At 45.6% G+C, this 16,120-nt stretch overlaps 2 protein-coding genes across 3 annotated transcripts; both read left to right on the top strand.

Moving 5' to 3' along the window:
* The first annotated feature begins 3 nt into the window (after nt 1-3).
* On the top strand, nt 4-2,354 carry LOC105837956. The gene is made up of 4 exons (XM_012683172.3): nt 4-547; nt 972-1,036; nt 1,239-1,413; nt 1,491-2,354. The coding sequence occupies exons 1-4, from the start codon at nt 23-25 to the stop codon at nt 1,680-1,682; spliced, it is 957 nt and encodes a 318-aa protein (XP_012538626.1). The 5' UTR covers nt 4-22; the 3' UTR covers nt 1,683-2,354.
* Nucleotides 2,355-2,512: 158 nt separating this feature from the next.
* LOC105837957 (late secretory pathway protein AVL9 homolog) lies at nt 2,513-11,808 on the top strand. Of its 2 annotated transcripts, XM_028191365.2 has the most exons (10): nt 2,513-4,120; nt 4,232-4,429; nt 4,517-4,745; nt 4,840-5,029; nt 5,237-5,387; nt 5,466-5,765; nt 5,851-5,985; nt 6,063-6,451; nt 6,588-6,676; nt 6,950-11,808. In XM_028191365.2, exons 1-10 carry the CDS (start codon nt 4,052-4,054, stop codon nt 7,153-7,155), a joined length of 1,956 nt encoding a protein of 651 aa, XP_028047166.1. In that variant the 5' UTR covers nt 2,513-4,051; the 3' UTR covers nt 7,156-11,808. The 2 variants fall into 2 exon arrangements, with proteins under 2 accessions (XP_028047166.1, XP_012538627.1); XM_012683173.3 differs by having other exon boundaries at nt 5,237-5,765.
* Nucleotides 11,809-16,120: the final 4,312 nt, after the last annotated feature.

Genomic DNA, 16,120 nt, shown 5'->3' with positions numbered 1-16,120 from the left:
ACACAAATTAAGTCAAACGTCAATGAAACGTCAACTGATCCTCGTGCAACGTCGGTCGGAGCACTCGGAGCGAAAGAGATCCGAGCGGAGTAAATTTCGCCCAGCGCGCTTATTGGTTGCCCGACGGAAGCTTCCTAGAGACTTTACCAAATCCCGGACAATTCCCCATGAAATATTCCTTCGACCGCGCACAGGTTCGTCCCGCGCATTACCCCGCGGTCAAATTCCGAGCCTGTCTCGTGGAAAATCATCTCCGGCGCGGCGCCGAAAAAAATCGCACGCGTTGGCGGGAGGTTTCAATGAACTGCCAGGTTCTGCTTGCTCCGGAGGGCAACACACCGTCGTCCTCATTTCCACCGTTTCCGACCACGGGGGGGGGGAGGCGTACATACCGCTCCCCCCCCCTCCCCCGCAGTTCTCGCCGCACGCCACCGTTTGTTCGCACGTTGCACGCGAATTTCGGCAGTTTTTGCGGAAATTCGCGCCGCACCCGGACTCCCACATGGACGACGTTCTCGAGAGCTGGGAGCAGATCGAGGAGTCCGGTGTAAGGAGTGTTCCAGAGTCCCGTTTCTCCAGAGAGGCGCATCGGACAGAGCGAACCTCGCGCTAACCTATAACCTCTTCCTCGCGCTGCGAGTTTTCTCCAATGATTATCCGAGAGATTCTTCGTCGCGTCGCGTTTTCCCGCGTCGAGGCGTTCCCGTATTCCTCGTTCTTTCGCGCCCGCGTTCGTAAAACACGCACTCGCGACCGTTAATCGCAGCACCTGCCGTTACCATAAGGACATATTTTCGCATACGGAGTTTTTGAGCTTTTGAGCATGGAACGGTTCTCTCTCTTTCTCTCTCATCTTTCCCGCTTCCTTGGTTTACGAAGCTATCGCTTGATCTCGTTTCTCTGGAATTACCACTTATTATATTGCCACGTCATGGCATGGAAGAGGGATGTAAAGTTATGATGGATTTTAGGCACTCGACAAAAGACTGGAGGCCCTGCGGCTGCACACAGTGGAGGATGAGTTAGAATCTTCTAGGTAGGCAAACGTTTCAGAGTTAGAACATCTCTATCATTATATACAATGATTATATTCAAAACTTTTAAGGATGTTAGCATTCCTTTTTGTTATTCTATCTTTTTGTCGTTCATTAGATGTAGAACAAAGATGGAATGAAAGAAAAGTGTTAATATCTTTAAGGTTGATATACACATTACGTACTTAATGACTTTGGATATAGGACCAGCCATGATGCAGGCACAAGAATGATCATATTAGGGGAAGATGGTATCAGGTCTCAGTACGTACCTCCAAAACCCATGGTGAAGATATTAAAAAGACCGACTGCAAACTCACGGGGCAGTGGCGACGGTCCAGACGACAAGCCTAAGCAACCTATTAAATCTCTGAAACAGGTATGCAATTGCTCATTGTTCATCTCTGTTCTCATTTCTGTCAAACGTGTCTGACAAGGTGACAATTTGTCTCCTAGCGAGAACAGGAATATGCGGAGGCACGCAGGAGGATCCTGGGAGAGGAGAAGAGTCCAGAGGAGAAGACTGTGCAAGAGATCAATAAAATACAGGCAAAGTCGAGCACGCCGAATGGCAATAATTTCCCCAGCAATGTCATTCGCATGCCTACTGGCCCAGATGGCACCCGGGGCTTCAACGTACGCAGGTAGCGTACCCGTATTCTTCCGATTGACTCTTTCCACCCATCTTCTTCTCCTTCCTGCTCGCTGCCATGGGAAAGGAGAACGGCTATGAGGCCGTCGATACGGTAGGAGTAGCGTCCCTGCGCTGCCGACCAGGATGAATAACGAGGTATCAGACTCGGAGCTGCGTTCTACGATTCGTCACCACGCGTGGACTCAGCCTAGAGAATCGAGAGAGAACATGGACTTGTCTGAGCGAAAACGAAATACCAATGTAACGCTGCATTTCTGTTGCAATGCTTTTATATTATATATTGAAAAAGAGAAGAAACACAAAGAGAAAAATAATTATATGTTTATATGTGTATATATGTATTTACATACAGATATAATTGTTTTTTCTACGTATGTATATACATACAATACATATATATATAAAATCGGAATTGCGACATGAACAATGCAATAGAATGGAAGTGTGGATTTCTGATAAACGAAGAAAGATTAATCGCTCCAGTTGTATAATAACTTGTATCATAACACGAAGTATCTAATGGATTGTGTAATAAGTATCTTTTGACTGTGTAATAAAAGGACTCTGTATATATATACACACATTATATACGTGTACACAAGTAAGACGATTGTATGCGATATATGAAATGTTTTGTTATTAAATCAAAGATACTTTTAAACGGAGATACTTTTTGTTGATCATTTTCTCGTTCACGACGACAAAGTACAAATGTGACAAAGAGAAAATTATTCTTACAATAGATTATGTTAAATCGTATTTTAAATAATATAAATTGAGGCGAACGTATTTACTAAATTGCTATACAATCTAATAAGGATAAAATACACGTTTTAATTGTTGAAATTCTTGTACCATACGTTGCTTACATTTTTTTCAACTGCTGTTCCGAACAGATATAATTCCGAATTAATTGATAGTCATGCTCATAAATGTTTAAAAATGTAGATAGTATTCTTCAAGTGTGAAGAAATTAATTAGTAGATTATATAACAAAGTTGATTAAGCACAATCGTTAGTCGGTGCATAATCTAAATTAAAAATTAATTTTATATTATAAATATACTAAGAATTATATTTCTCTAAGAAACAATATGATTGTTAATTATTTGTTGAAGTTAATCTGTGTTTAAACTAAGTATCAGTTTTATTAACAGTATATAATACGGAGTGTAGCAGACCATCTGTACTATGTATTTTATTTTTCTCGGCAATGGAAGTTGCCGAGTCAGGTTAAAGATTTTCGTTGTCAAAGTCAATCTGAATCATCTGTATCAATAATGGCATTTTAGTTCTTCAGAAATAGAGCATTGTTGGGTCAAGTTTGAAATTTTAAACACGAACATAGGTTGAGTAAGGGTACATTCCGTTCAAGCATAATGATGTCATTCATCCTTGTTTAACGTTTAACAAACAACAAGGATGACCGATGAACCATGCGCATCATGCGTGAAACGAAACTCGCTCTAAAGTATTGTTGACTAAAGTTTTAAGAAGACAAATAACTTTTGCTTAAATCTCTTTTCAAATCACTTACGGTTTTCGAGAAAAATAAGGAAATGTTAGATTATGAGTAAAATACCGAGTAGGAACGCAACATAAATGCATGTATACAAAATTTTTGATATTTATTAAGCACATGTTTGCCTTTCTTCTTAAAACGCGCTTTTGTTGATTAATTGTGTATCGTCAAACATTCTTATGGATAATGATCTGATCCTATCCCAGTAAAAAATTTTCCTAGAACTTTTATATGAATTGAAACTTTTCAGAAATTTTGTTAGAGAATTTTTTACATTGTTTCTCAGAATTTTTTTACGCGAAATTTCGAGAAAATTTTCAAGGATAAAAATCTGTCGGACACAGATGAATATAAACATGGATCTCGAAAGTCAAGAATTATTACCTAATTTTTTATCTATTTTATTTTAAGAAAATTTTTGTTATTTCGCAATTGTACGTTTATAATTGGTTTTAATAATAATATAAGGCAATTCTTTCTCAAGTAATGTTTTATTCATATAAATTACAAATGTAATTCGACTTATGATCAATTCAATTTACGAAATCTTGACGGAAACTCCCTTTTGGAGGGCTACCCGTACTCCAGAAACGAATTTACATTGTTGAGTGATTGCCGCTCAAGCGTGATAATGCCGCGCGCGTATGTATGCGCACGTACACATGCTCAAACACATGTGTACGTATGTAATGGCGCATGTCAGATCGCGTTTGCCGCTATCAGCTCGTCTGCCCGTAGGACAGATATCTCTCGCGCGGTTTTGAGATGAGCTGTCCGCGGAAATAGGCGTTCGGGTGCCAGAAGTGCCGCCGTCGCTGTCGCGCCACCGGTGTCGTAAGGATGGCGGAATCGAGTGGGCCGATCCTTCACGTCATCGTCGTTGGGTTTCATCACAAGAAAGGCTGTCAGGTAGGCTGACATTAACCTACCTTGCCTTCTGCTCGTTGCACGCATCCGCGCGCGTTCCCGATCGCGTAGTCCTGTAATGACGCGACGCTGACGTTAATGTCATCGTTCCAGGTAGAATACTCGTTTCCGCCTCTGGTGCCTGGCGCGCCCAACGAGTGCCCGTTGGGATGGAAGTATCTGCCCACCCTCGCTCTGCCCGACGGCTCACACAACTACGACGAGGACACCGTCTATTTCCACCTGCCTAGTCTGAACGATCCGAAACGCACGATATATGGCATCTCGTGCTTCCGTCAGATTCCCGTGGAGGTATACAAAAGTATTATTTTCATGTTGATGTCATGTGTGTTTTGACTCGGGATGAACAGCAAGTCACAAATGTCACTGTACTTGCAGAAACTGAAGAATCGCACGTCCGATATAACGAGAGGCACCGTTCAAAAGTCAGTCTGCGTGCTAAGTACGCTGCCTCTGTATGGGCACATTCAAGTGAAAATGGCCCTGATAACGCATGCATACTTTGAGGAGGGGGATTTCAGCAAAGTGTCCTTACTAGAGGATACTTATCATCATCTTAATTCGTGTATGAGCGCCGAGAGTCAGATACCGCCGCAAATCTTTGTTGGTAATTATCCATTGATGAATCTCTGTTTAATAAAATTAAACTCCATCTCTTACCACATTTACCAATATTATATGTAAATTTAAATGGTTTACAGGTTTATCTGCGAGAGACTTTATTTTGCAATTCCGTCACAAAGTATTACTGTTATTCAAATTACTTCTGCTTGAGAAGAGAGTAGTTTTTTATCAATCACCAGTGCAGCCACTGTGTGCCACAATATTGACCCTACTGTCGCTGTTTCCAGACATGATTGAACATGGTCTCCAGCAAGCGGCTTGTGTGAGGTACCACCAGGCAGATTATTAAGTGGCTGCTAACACGCCTATTCAATAATATTCAATTTCTTTAGATATGGAGAACAAACTTAATATAGCCTCCAAACGATCAATAATATTGTATAACTTTCAAATATTGTGCAATAATATATTAAGAGTCTGTTTTAGTAAATTGATTAAGATAAATAACAGTCCAACTAATCTTTCTTTTCTTAGACCATCCAGGCCGATGTCTCCTATTCCAACTTTCGACGAGGAGGATATCCCGACGAATAACGTCGACGATTCCAATCTGTCGTCAGTCTGTACCGTGAAAGACGTGTCGAACGCGACGAGTGACGAGCAGTGCAACGACAACAGAAACTCGGTATGCATCAATGACAACAAGACCATGGAGTCGATGGAAGGCAAATGCCTGGACGGATTACAGCACATGACTTTGCAGAAGAATAACAATGACAATGAAACTCTGAACATGAAGGTTATCGAGATAGAATCGGCGCATGAGTGCACCGAGTCCTATCTGGAGGAGAGCAATTCCAAGTACTCGCCGAAGCCGAACGACAACGTGCACAGGGTACACAGTGTAAACGCTATCACGTTAAGCACAGGCGACGCGGATAACGGTTTACCACGTGATACGAGTAGCGACGCGCTTTCCGACGCGAGATTAATGAATAGCATTACGCAAATCGCGCATATCAATCCAGAATTGTGCGGCTTACCTTTGGACCTGTTTACGAAGGTAATAATACCCGATGTGTTTTTATTATTATAGACATATTAGATTCAGACATTTTGCATATTGCAAAAATATGCATTTGTTCCAGGGATATCTTTGTCTACCTTACCTGTCTTTACCCTACTTGGATCTCTTGGGGGACATTAATGTCAGAGGATATATAGTAGGCGCTACGAACGTGTTGTTTAAACAAAAGAAACAGCTCATTGATGTGCTAATTGAGGTAAGCATAAATATTTAAAATGAGAATTGAATACAAAACTATTTGATCTATAAATTGCATACTTTTTAAAAAAAAAGGTCGAAAATACGCGGATTGAGGCGACTGATCCCGAACTGAGACGGCAGCTGCATCTCACCACCGAGGACTTGAGGTTCGCTGATTATGTCGTGAGGCATGTGGCCGAGCCTCGGAAGGACATTTTTTTGGATGGTGTTGGATGGGAGGGCGGCGACGAGTGGATTAGAACGCAGTTTCGGGTATACCTGTTGAGCATGCTGCGCACCTCTATGCAGCAGGATACTCGTCAGTCGGACCACTACAATGCGGCATTCATGTCCGCATGGCGCACTACGAATAATTACAAAATGTGGTGTAGCACGAGTAAACCGGAGATACTCAACATCGAACCCGGCCATCCCTTTGCTGGTCAGCTGTCAGTGCAAGATATGAAATTACGCTTGTCGCAGTAAGTAAAATAAAAACAAAAGTTTATAGTGTGTAAGGAATAAAAAGACAAATCAAGTCCATTGTTTTTTTATGCTTCACTTTATTTGATCAAAATTATATAATGCTTAGATAATAAAAATGTCTGTTGTTTCCAGCACAATGCAAAATACAGAAGGCGGCAGAAAGTTGAATCAAGCGATGGCGACGACTGGACGCGCAGTGGCCACCACTGGGAAAGCCGTGGGTAAGGTTGCAAATTTATTGATTTAAGTACAAGCAATTCCTAAGTACGAATATTCTTTTCACATTAAGAACTGTAATATTTATTTAAAAAGTAATTAAGTGTTATATTTTTTCATATTTATTATATATTATTCATATTTACAAACGTACAGTTTTAAATCTAATTATGTAAAGAAAATAGTCAAGAATATTAAATCGGTCCAGCTTAATTTTGCTTAACACAATCAGAATCGTGCACGTGGAAATATTATTTTTGAAACTAACAATTTACAAGGGGGAGCGTTGTCGCAAGCGAAAGGGGCATTCTCAAACTGGTGGAGCACGCTGACGACAGTTCAGCCGGTTGATGAGGCAAAGATTGACAATCAAACGACAAACAACCATCACACGTCCAGCGTCACGGATAAAGAATCCGTCGAAGACGAGGAAATGAATATCTCCACCGCCAATAATGCGGATCTCACTGTAGACCTTGACTAATACGAAAATATAGAAGCCAGAGACAAACAGAAAGAACACTCACGACAATGAAAGTTAAAAACACGGACAAGGAGCATAATAGAAAAACATATAAAACTCCGAAACGAAGAGTTTCTTGCGAAATTTGTGTGGCACGTGCTTGTCGAACGGCCGAACTTTTTTAAAACACTTCAGTTTTAGCGTGAGAAGGTACGAAGAAATTAAAACCACGTACGTACAACAGACTACAATTAATGTGATACACAGCTTCGCGAAGAGATTTTTTTTTAGGCCGCCGGGCAAACGCTGCAGGAATCAAGTCGATATATCGCTAATTTAAGTACAAGTTTTTGTAGCTTTCATCACGCGAATATTCTGTATATATAATTTCTATATAGTTTATATATTTGTAAAATATGTGATATAATTTTGTTATATACAAAAAGACGTAATTATCGCCAGTAATCTCCAACTTCAGTGTTGAATTCAATCAAGCGACGCTCTGTAAAAATGTCAATTTTGAACTCTAAATAATAGAGCGTTTTTTTTTTCAGTCGTAAATTTAACTGCTCTCAAAGGCTATATACATATGTACTACGTATGGTAATATTGTTTTATACATAGAGATATTTTCTGGCTTAAGAAGTACCTGTATCCTTTGTACATAAAAATGTAGCGTATTTACGTCACGTATTATTGTTATAATTTCTCGGCGCGAGCTTCATATATTATTTAATACGAAATCTCAATTTACCGCTCGGATGGAGGAAGAGGTATCCTCTCCTTTGGACGCGCAAAGGAAACGCAAGAGGAGAGTGGCATGTTTGACACTTATGCCACGTCGCACGTTATCGATCGTGGCAAATTTCCGTCTGCGGGGTTTCAACTATTTTGTATTTGTCGCGAATAGATGGATTTGCATGTAGAGGATGATGCGCGGAAAGTTCGAAACTGGGACAGCCGATATCCGACGTAACAAGACGTAAACATTGTACATTGTTCCATAATTCATTTCACTAAGGCTAATCCTGTTATTGACAATATTGCTACCTCCATTTATTGTCGAGATTACACCGTACGTATTAGTTTCCGTATACAACACGACGATCCCTTGCAATTCAATGGATCGGCAAATCACGAGAGATTTAAATCACGATAGATAGTTGTTAAGCTGACTGTATCCTTATAGCCTTCGGAATAAACTGTTAACTTTATTGTCAAGATCGTGGACGATCATTCGTGGAACGAAGAGCTGCCGTTAAATCGTAGCAAGAATTCCGATTCAATTAAGCTTAGAGCACACGTGTAGATCATTTATATATAGCGCTACTAGCGTAGTCATTATGGTAACATACGTATATTTCATTAAAGTAAGAAGGTTCTTCTCTGTCACAATATTTGTAGAATTACACGGAAAAAAAAACGTTTCGTTAGTAGTATCCTTAATTTACGATTCGATCCTCTTTTGTAGAGCTTAATCGTACTTAATACTCTCTATTTTTACACCACCTTTATGTTTAAATAAGTGAATCTCAAACGGCCACATTTGGCGCTAAATAACGATTTTCGTTACAGACATAGAATCGATCCGCAAAATTTTATCGTAAGTCTTATCTTAAGCCGTTACTTAATTGAAGGCGATATACACGTAGAAATTATGCGAAAGCTGTTTATTTTGAAAGCGATTGAGAATATCTAATCTCAGTGGCAAATTTTATCTCGTTTAAATTTGTGCTCTCGCACGCGTACTCACACACACAAAACTACCACCGTTTTCAGAATAAATTGTTCACTCTTGCCAGTCTAGTTTATTAAGTATTATTGTAAGTACGTCTTTGTGATATTTAGTTTATCTTGTTATCTTTGAATTAAATTCCCTGGAGATCCAGTTTTAGGGTATGTCTTTATTTATATAAATAAGGTGTGCCAAATGTGGAACGTGTACATTTTTAGAAAAAGTATATTGATGTATCGGGCGAAGTGTATTTCACAGTTGAACGGCGCGACGCAGATGCAGACGAAACGACCAAGCTCTGCTAACAAACGAAATCGGCGCTGGACGTTTAATAATATTATTAAACGTTTATTAAACGTTCAATAAAATTATCGTTAATAAACAGGCTTTTTTTTAATTCCTTGTTGAAAAAAAATTACGTGGATAATGAATTTTGCTCGCGCTACTTTTAAAATTATTAAAAAATTTAAAAAAATAGGAAAAAATAGATGCTTTGTAGATATTTTTATTTAATGTCACTTATACATAACACATGTACATACATTTTATTTATTACAAAGTCTATTTTTCAGCGGCGTCTTTAAAAAAGACTACAAGCTCTTACTTTGTAGCCGTTAAGATTTTCTGCGATCGAATTACGAACGCGTTCAAAGTATCAGAAACACGAATTGTATTTGATTTATCCGCTGATCGATAGATATATATGAAAATAGTTATAAAAAAAAACAACGATTTGGTGGTCCTTTTGCACAGCTTTAAAATTACATTAATGTGAGGGGAAGTTATTTCAGACTCTCCCCTCTCCCTCCCTCCCCTCCTCACGTTGAATATAATTAAATGTTTTCTATATTTATAAAACGAAAGTTTGTACAGTTAACGAAAATGTAAGGAGACGGAGCGTGACGATCTGAGAAATGACTTATTGTAATGTATTGTATCCTAATGATTGTAGCATTCACCACAAAATATTAAGAAGAAATGATATATCTAATTCTGAATGTGTAATTCCTTCTTGCGCGAAGAATGAACGTTAATCGCGTATTTATCAAATCCGTTTCGTTGATTATAGCATAGTTTTGTTTTAAATTGCTGTGTAATTTATGTGTAATTCAAAACGCTTATTTTTTTTTTAAATCATTCTTGTTTTATGTTCAAATGGACGATGGGAAGCGTGCCAACGTCTTTATGAACACGGGGGAGGGGGGGGATCTATACGTTCACGTTACGCGTTTGATTTTCTTAAATTTAATAAATTTAATTATCCGTCCGTGTGCGCGGTGTGAACGCACCCTTAAAATCATGCCGCGCGTCACGGAGAGGAGCGGAGGAGCGAGCGGGCGGCTAGTGTAGTAGTGTAGGGAAACGAAAGCGAGAACCGGGGATGATCTCGCCGCGAGCCGTGACTGGTCGGCCGATGCGCCGCGCCGAATAAACATCGTAGCTCACCGATAATAGCCGAAGCGCCGTAAGGTGCCGCTCGGCTTGCGGGAGCGAGACAGAGGCAGAACCCGCAGAACTGAGGCAGAACGAACCGTGTGCTGCGAACGCCATGGTGTGTGACTGGCAACGTCACAGCCGTCGTCGTCGTCGTTGCCGTCGCCGCCGCCGTCGTCGCCGCTGTTAAATACACGCGTCGCCGTCGTCGACGCGAGTGCAGGCCGAGAACGACGTCGAGGCGGGACGGGCCGCCGCTTCTTCCCCCCCGAGGCGTCGCGCGCGTGTGTACGGTCGTCGTCGGTCGCGAATTCGACGCGCGAGATCGCGGAGACAAACTCGGCGCGAGCGAGCGGCAGAGTGAGTAAATAAAAAAAAAAAGTGAGAAGGAGAGAGATAGGAGGAAAACATATACGTAAAGGAGCGCGAGTCGCCCTTTTTAAAGTGTCCCGTGTGCGGAACCGCTCCGCCGCCGTCGCCGCTGCGTTCCGTTCCGCTTCGCGCCGCGGTGCGGTGCGGTGCGGTGCAGTGTGTTGTGTTGTGTTGTGTGTGTGTGTTTGTGTGCGCATACATACACGTACGAGGCCGCGTGCGCGCGCGCGCGTGTCTCCTCCGTTTCTCCGTAGGTGTGTGTGCGTGTGTGTTTGCGCTTCTGTGTATCGAGAAGAGAGTGCGTTACGGTTCCTACTTGCGAGAGGTGAGCTTTTTAGTACGAGCACCGTCGTCGGGCGAGCGAGCGAGCGAGAGTGCGGCGCTCGCGCGTTTACCGGCGCCGATCTAGGATTTCGCCCGTGTCATCGTTCCCTGTCGTTGTCGTCGTCGTCGTCGTTGTCGTCGTTGTCGCCGTCGTGGTCCGTGGTCCGTGATCCGTGTTTCGTGGTATCGTCGCGCAACGTCGTGTGCATCGGGTCCCCCCGTCGGTGCCTCTCAGTGTCGACTCAGTTAACGACCCGGTGCATCGTAATCGCGGCGTGCCTCCCCGGGTGGCTCGCGCGCGGTGGCCCCCGTCTCGCGAAAGAGTGCGCCATGCGAGAGAGGGATAAATCGGTGACTGGCAGGCGGCGGCCATCTTCCAGATGAGTTTTTCCTCCTTTCTTCCGATAAACGAGGCGCGCGCTATGCCGTGAGGAAGAAGGACGGAAGGCGAAGGCGCGCGCGCGAGAGAGAGAGAGAGAGAAGAGAAGAGAAGAGAGAATCGTAAGAGAGAAAGAAAAGAGAGAGAGAGAACGGGAGCACGCGAGACGAAGAAGAGGAAGGAAACAATTTGTCCGCGTCTATCCGTCTATCATATGCCGTGACGGGAGATGCGGTGAACGGCGGTGCGCGCGTGCTGCTCGACCACGAAATTTCACGCAAACGCGTGTCGCTTTGACCAGCGGCAGCCTTTACTCGTTTCGCGAGCGCGAGAAGGAGAAAAAAGGAGAGAGAGAGAGACCGGAGAACGTATTAGGAAGTGCGCTGCTCGCCGCTGCCGTCGCCGCGCGTGTAGGAGAGAGAAGGAAGGAGATAGAGTGTACCGAAGGGACGGTACGGCGAACCGGAGCGGAAGACGGAGGGAGAGAGAGAGAGAGACCGCGTGCGGGGGACGAAAAACGGAAGTGAAAAGAACACGGAGAGACCTGACCCCCTATCGCCGCGCGTTTTCCTCTTCGTAATCGCGTCGGTTTCGCGAGAGCGCGAGAGACCGGCGGCGAAGACCGGAACGAGGGAGGAGAGAAGGAAAGGAGGAGTACGTAAGAGGAGGATTCAGAGAAAAAAGAGAAAGAAACAAGTGAGTCGCGCGCGCCTTTATCATCGTCGTTGTCGTCGTCGTTGGGATGTCGTCTCTTCTCTCGATTCTCTGAGAATCGATTACTCCGCCGTGTGTAACCTCCAAGTCTCCGGCTGGACATCGTGAGGAGAGACTGGGAGGTGGCCAGGAGGAAGGAGGAGGGTGGAGGGAGGGAAGGGGGGAGGGAGGGAGGGAGGCAAGCGGGCGAACACAGGCAAGCAGGCCTCGACGACCCGAGCCATCGCCTTGTTGTCGTCGTCGTCGTCGTCGTCGTCGTCGTCGTCGTCGTCGTCGCCGCTGCTGCCGTTGTTGTCGCCTCGCCTCGCCTCACCTCGCCTCGCCTTGTTTTATTCCGTCCCGTCCCCCCTCGTCTCTCGTCCCTCACACGTTCGATTCTCTCACACGCGTCGTCCACCGCCGGGCTGAAACTCCGAATCGTCTTTCGAGTGCGGGTCGAGGGTACCGTCGGGGACGAAGCTCGAGAACTTGTGTTGCGGATTCTCGAATCTCGCACGGGCGAGGGTTTGCGCGAGGATCCAGGGATTCAAATGGGAAATCGGCGAGATCGAACGGACGACCGATCAATTCGCTCTCTCGCTCTTTTGGCCAGAGCCGGGGCCGCCTACGCAGTCGGTATTGTTGCGCTGTAATTTTGTCGACACGCCGCGATATCGGGGAAGCCAATAAGGGAACGCGACAGAGTTACAACGCGGATCCTACGCGAGGATGAAGAAACGTGTCCCGGCGCAGGTGGAGAAAAAAGAAAGAGGCGTTCCAATTATCGGCATATCAACGCCATCTTTAAGATTTTAGAATGCGGGGATCTCCTCGTCCGATTCGAGCGGCTGTTACGTTACCACGTAACTCCCGGCTACACGCGACGGAGATTCCATTCGAAATCGATTAAAGGTACGACGACGTCGCGTGCCGCGCCGCGCCGCGCCGTTGCGATTCGTCGTCGCGCAGTTCGGGCTTTAAAGCGCCTCTCCGATGAGCGGAGCGGCGGAAAATGCCGGCGCCCTTGGTTTACATCTCCCGCGGCACCTAACCTCATCTCAGCCTTACGTCTCGCAAGTTTTTTGTGTGTCATGGCTCTCTCGCCGTTTCGTCGGTACGACGGATGTTAACGGCGCCCTTAGGGCACGCGGTAAAACTCGTCGCGGCGAGCGAACGCCTGCCAATCGTAGTCGGAAGAACTTTCGTGCGTTAACCTAAACCTAAACGACAGCAAACTCCAAACTGTCGTTTCTCTTATCGCTCGGGTATGTTCCGTGCGCCTTGAAACATTCACTCGTAAGGATTCGTTCGCGTGTGTATTCGCGACGGGTCTCGGGCCGTCATCCTTCCAACCTTAACTTCGGTTTAACCGACTTCGTATCTCATTTTAGTTCCGGGAATTACAGAGGAGAGAAAAAAGGGACAAGGAGAAACCTGGAGATCAAAGTTGATTTACATTTCGTGTGTTTCGAAACGAAGCGGACGTTCGGTCGCCCGTTACGGGGAGAGAAAGGGAGGGAGAGAGAGAGAGAGAGAGAGAGGAGGGGGGGATCCGGTTGCGTCGCGTGCGCTACAGTTTTTTAAAGAATTCGAATTTCGCGCTCGCACATTCTCCGGAACGGGTCCCCTGATTTATCATGCCGCCATTATGCGCATTGCTGCACCTGGTATACTCTCTTACGTCGTGGCACGTCAGCCTGTCCGTTCCCCCCTCCCCCCTCCTCCTCCTCCCCCTCCCTCCCTCCCTCCTCCCGCTGCCTCGGTCGCCTCTCCTCCGCTTTCCTTCCCCCGATATTACGGCGGATGAGCCGGCCGCGGCGCGGCGGAGAAATTGTTCCCGAAGTGAAAATCTCGCGCGTGTTTCGCGGGTGAGGATCGCGCGAAGTGGCGCGCGTCGCGATTCCTCCGCGATCGTCCTCCAAGTCTCTTTTCCCCATTTTCTCTCCCCGGTGTGTTGACGTACTCCTCGGAAAAGACGGACATCGTCCGCGGCGAACGGACCGTGCGGACGTGACTGATTCGCGGATCGATCGATTCGCCTCCGTCGTCGAGACGATCGATCCCGTTCGGCCAAGTTCGATTTCCTTCGCGGGTCCACGACGACGACGACGACGACGACGACGACGACGACGACGATGACGGCTACGACTATGCGTATAAGATCGTAAGATAACGGTGCCGTTCTCGTAACCGTGGCGTAATAGCGCGCGCACGTGTACCTTCGATTCGGGACGAGGCGTCCGAGCCGAAACCGGCGCCGATCGCCAACGACGACGACGACGACGACAGTCGCGTTCGGACGCGGACGAGAAACGCAGTTTCGCTGTAGACCGCGCGTCCTGTTACAGAGGGGTGAGAGGGATCCAACCTTCTCAACGGAAGACCAACCAGCCATCCAGCCAGTTTTACCCTAGCAGCAGTAGTAGTAGCAGCAGCAGCAGCGGCAGCAGCACCACCACCATCACCACCCCCGCCTCCCGCTCACCCGAGGGTGGCCGGGCAGCGCGCGATCGGCCGGGAGTGCGCGAAAACCTTGCGGATGGTCTTCGCGGTGGTGCGGTGCGGTGCGGTGCGGTCCACCCGGTACATATCGCCGCGATCGAGAGAGTGTGTGTAGTGTGAGATCAATAATGAGACAGGTGCTCTCATTGGTAGTGTAGTAAAACGATGCGACGGAGCTGAGAGAGAAGGAGAGAGAGAGAGAGAGAGAGAGAACGAAAGAGAGAAAGAGAAAGAGAGAGTTTTGTTCCTGTGGCGGCACTGGGGCTGATGAAAAGTGGTGTATCCGGCGAGCGCGACGACGCTGCCGCCGCAGGAGTCAAGGACCAACGTGCCGCGGGACATTCGAGCGAGTTGGATCAGTGCGATCGTAATAATGTAGTGCCAACTCTGCAGATGGATAAACAGGGATGACTGATAATTGCTGGAACTCTGGTGGTGGTAAGTGTCGACGTTTTGTTTTTTACAATTTTTCCCGCACTGAAAAATGGGATTCTTTTTTGTTTTATCGGGCAAGTGTATTTTTAAATTGAAATTATTATTATTACGCGGCACCAGGATCGATGCAAAACAATCTCGTCTTCGGCTTTAAAATTCTCGGCGGTGGCTACTTGCTGTTTGTAAATGTAATTGCCTCGGAGTCATTTTCTCGATTTGAAGAAATGTCTAAATTCGCAGAGGAATTATTTTGCACCAATGTTTACTTGAACGCGGGATAACGACGGTGAAATAAATACACTTGCCCGATAAGAAAGAACTTTTTTTTCCTCGGTGCGACACTGTATTTTTAACCCTTTCGCCGCCGCACACGGACTAACGAGAGTGTGCGACGAGGGCGGCCGAAGACTCCCCCGAGGCACGCAGGAATTCCGGAGCACGCTTACACGGAGGATTATCGGGACGCCCGGTGTATGAAAATACGGATGTTATTTCGGTCTCTTATAATACGCGAGAGAGATTAGATAAGTAACGCGGAGAGGATAAATCAACCGCGGCGCGGACGCACTCGGCCCCGGCTCAATTACACTTACATGCATATACATATACATATATATATATTATATATATACATATATATATACACACGTTGTGCGAAGCGAGACGCGAGACGCGCTGCTTACACCGCCACTTCGGCAACCGCAAAAACTTATTTTGTCTCTCCCCGTACGAGTATTGTGCCGTATGTACGCGGTGCGCGTTTAGCTGTTAGCAGTAACTTTTTATTCACCTTGCGCGCAAAAATACGCGCGGAGATACGTAAATAGCCTTGAGAACGTTCGTAGGCGATAGGAGGAAGAACTGTTTTGAAATCTCTCGCTGTTGCAAAAATTAAAAGGCGATAACGTCGTTTTCTCCCCGCGAGATCGATCTCTCTCTCTCTCTCTCTCTTTCTCTCTCTCTCTCTCTCTCTCTCTCTCTCTCTCGTCGCCGCGCGAATCGAGTGGAAACGATTATCTCGCCGCTAAATTTGCCGCCTTTATTATTTTCGCTTTGATCCGCTTTTATACCGAGTTTACAGTTGGCAGTTCCGTAAACTCTCCGCCACCTCC

The sequence above is a fragment of the Monomorium pharaonis genome, chromosome 11 (genome assembly GCF_013373865.1).
Source record: "Monomorium pharaonis isolate MP-MQ-018 chromosome 11, ASM1337386v2, whole genome shotgun sequence".
NCBI lineage: Eukaryota > Metazoa > Arthropoda > Insecta > Hymenoptera > Formicidae > Monomorium > Monomorium pharaonis.
The sequence above is the reverse complement of the archived record's forward strand: the minus strand, read 5'-3'. Positions and strand labels throughout refer to the sequence as shown.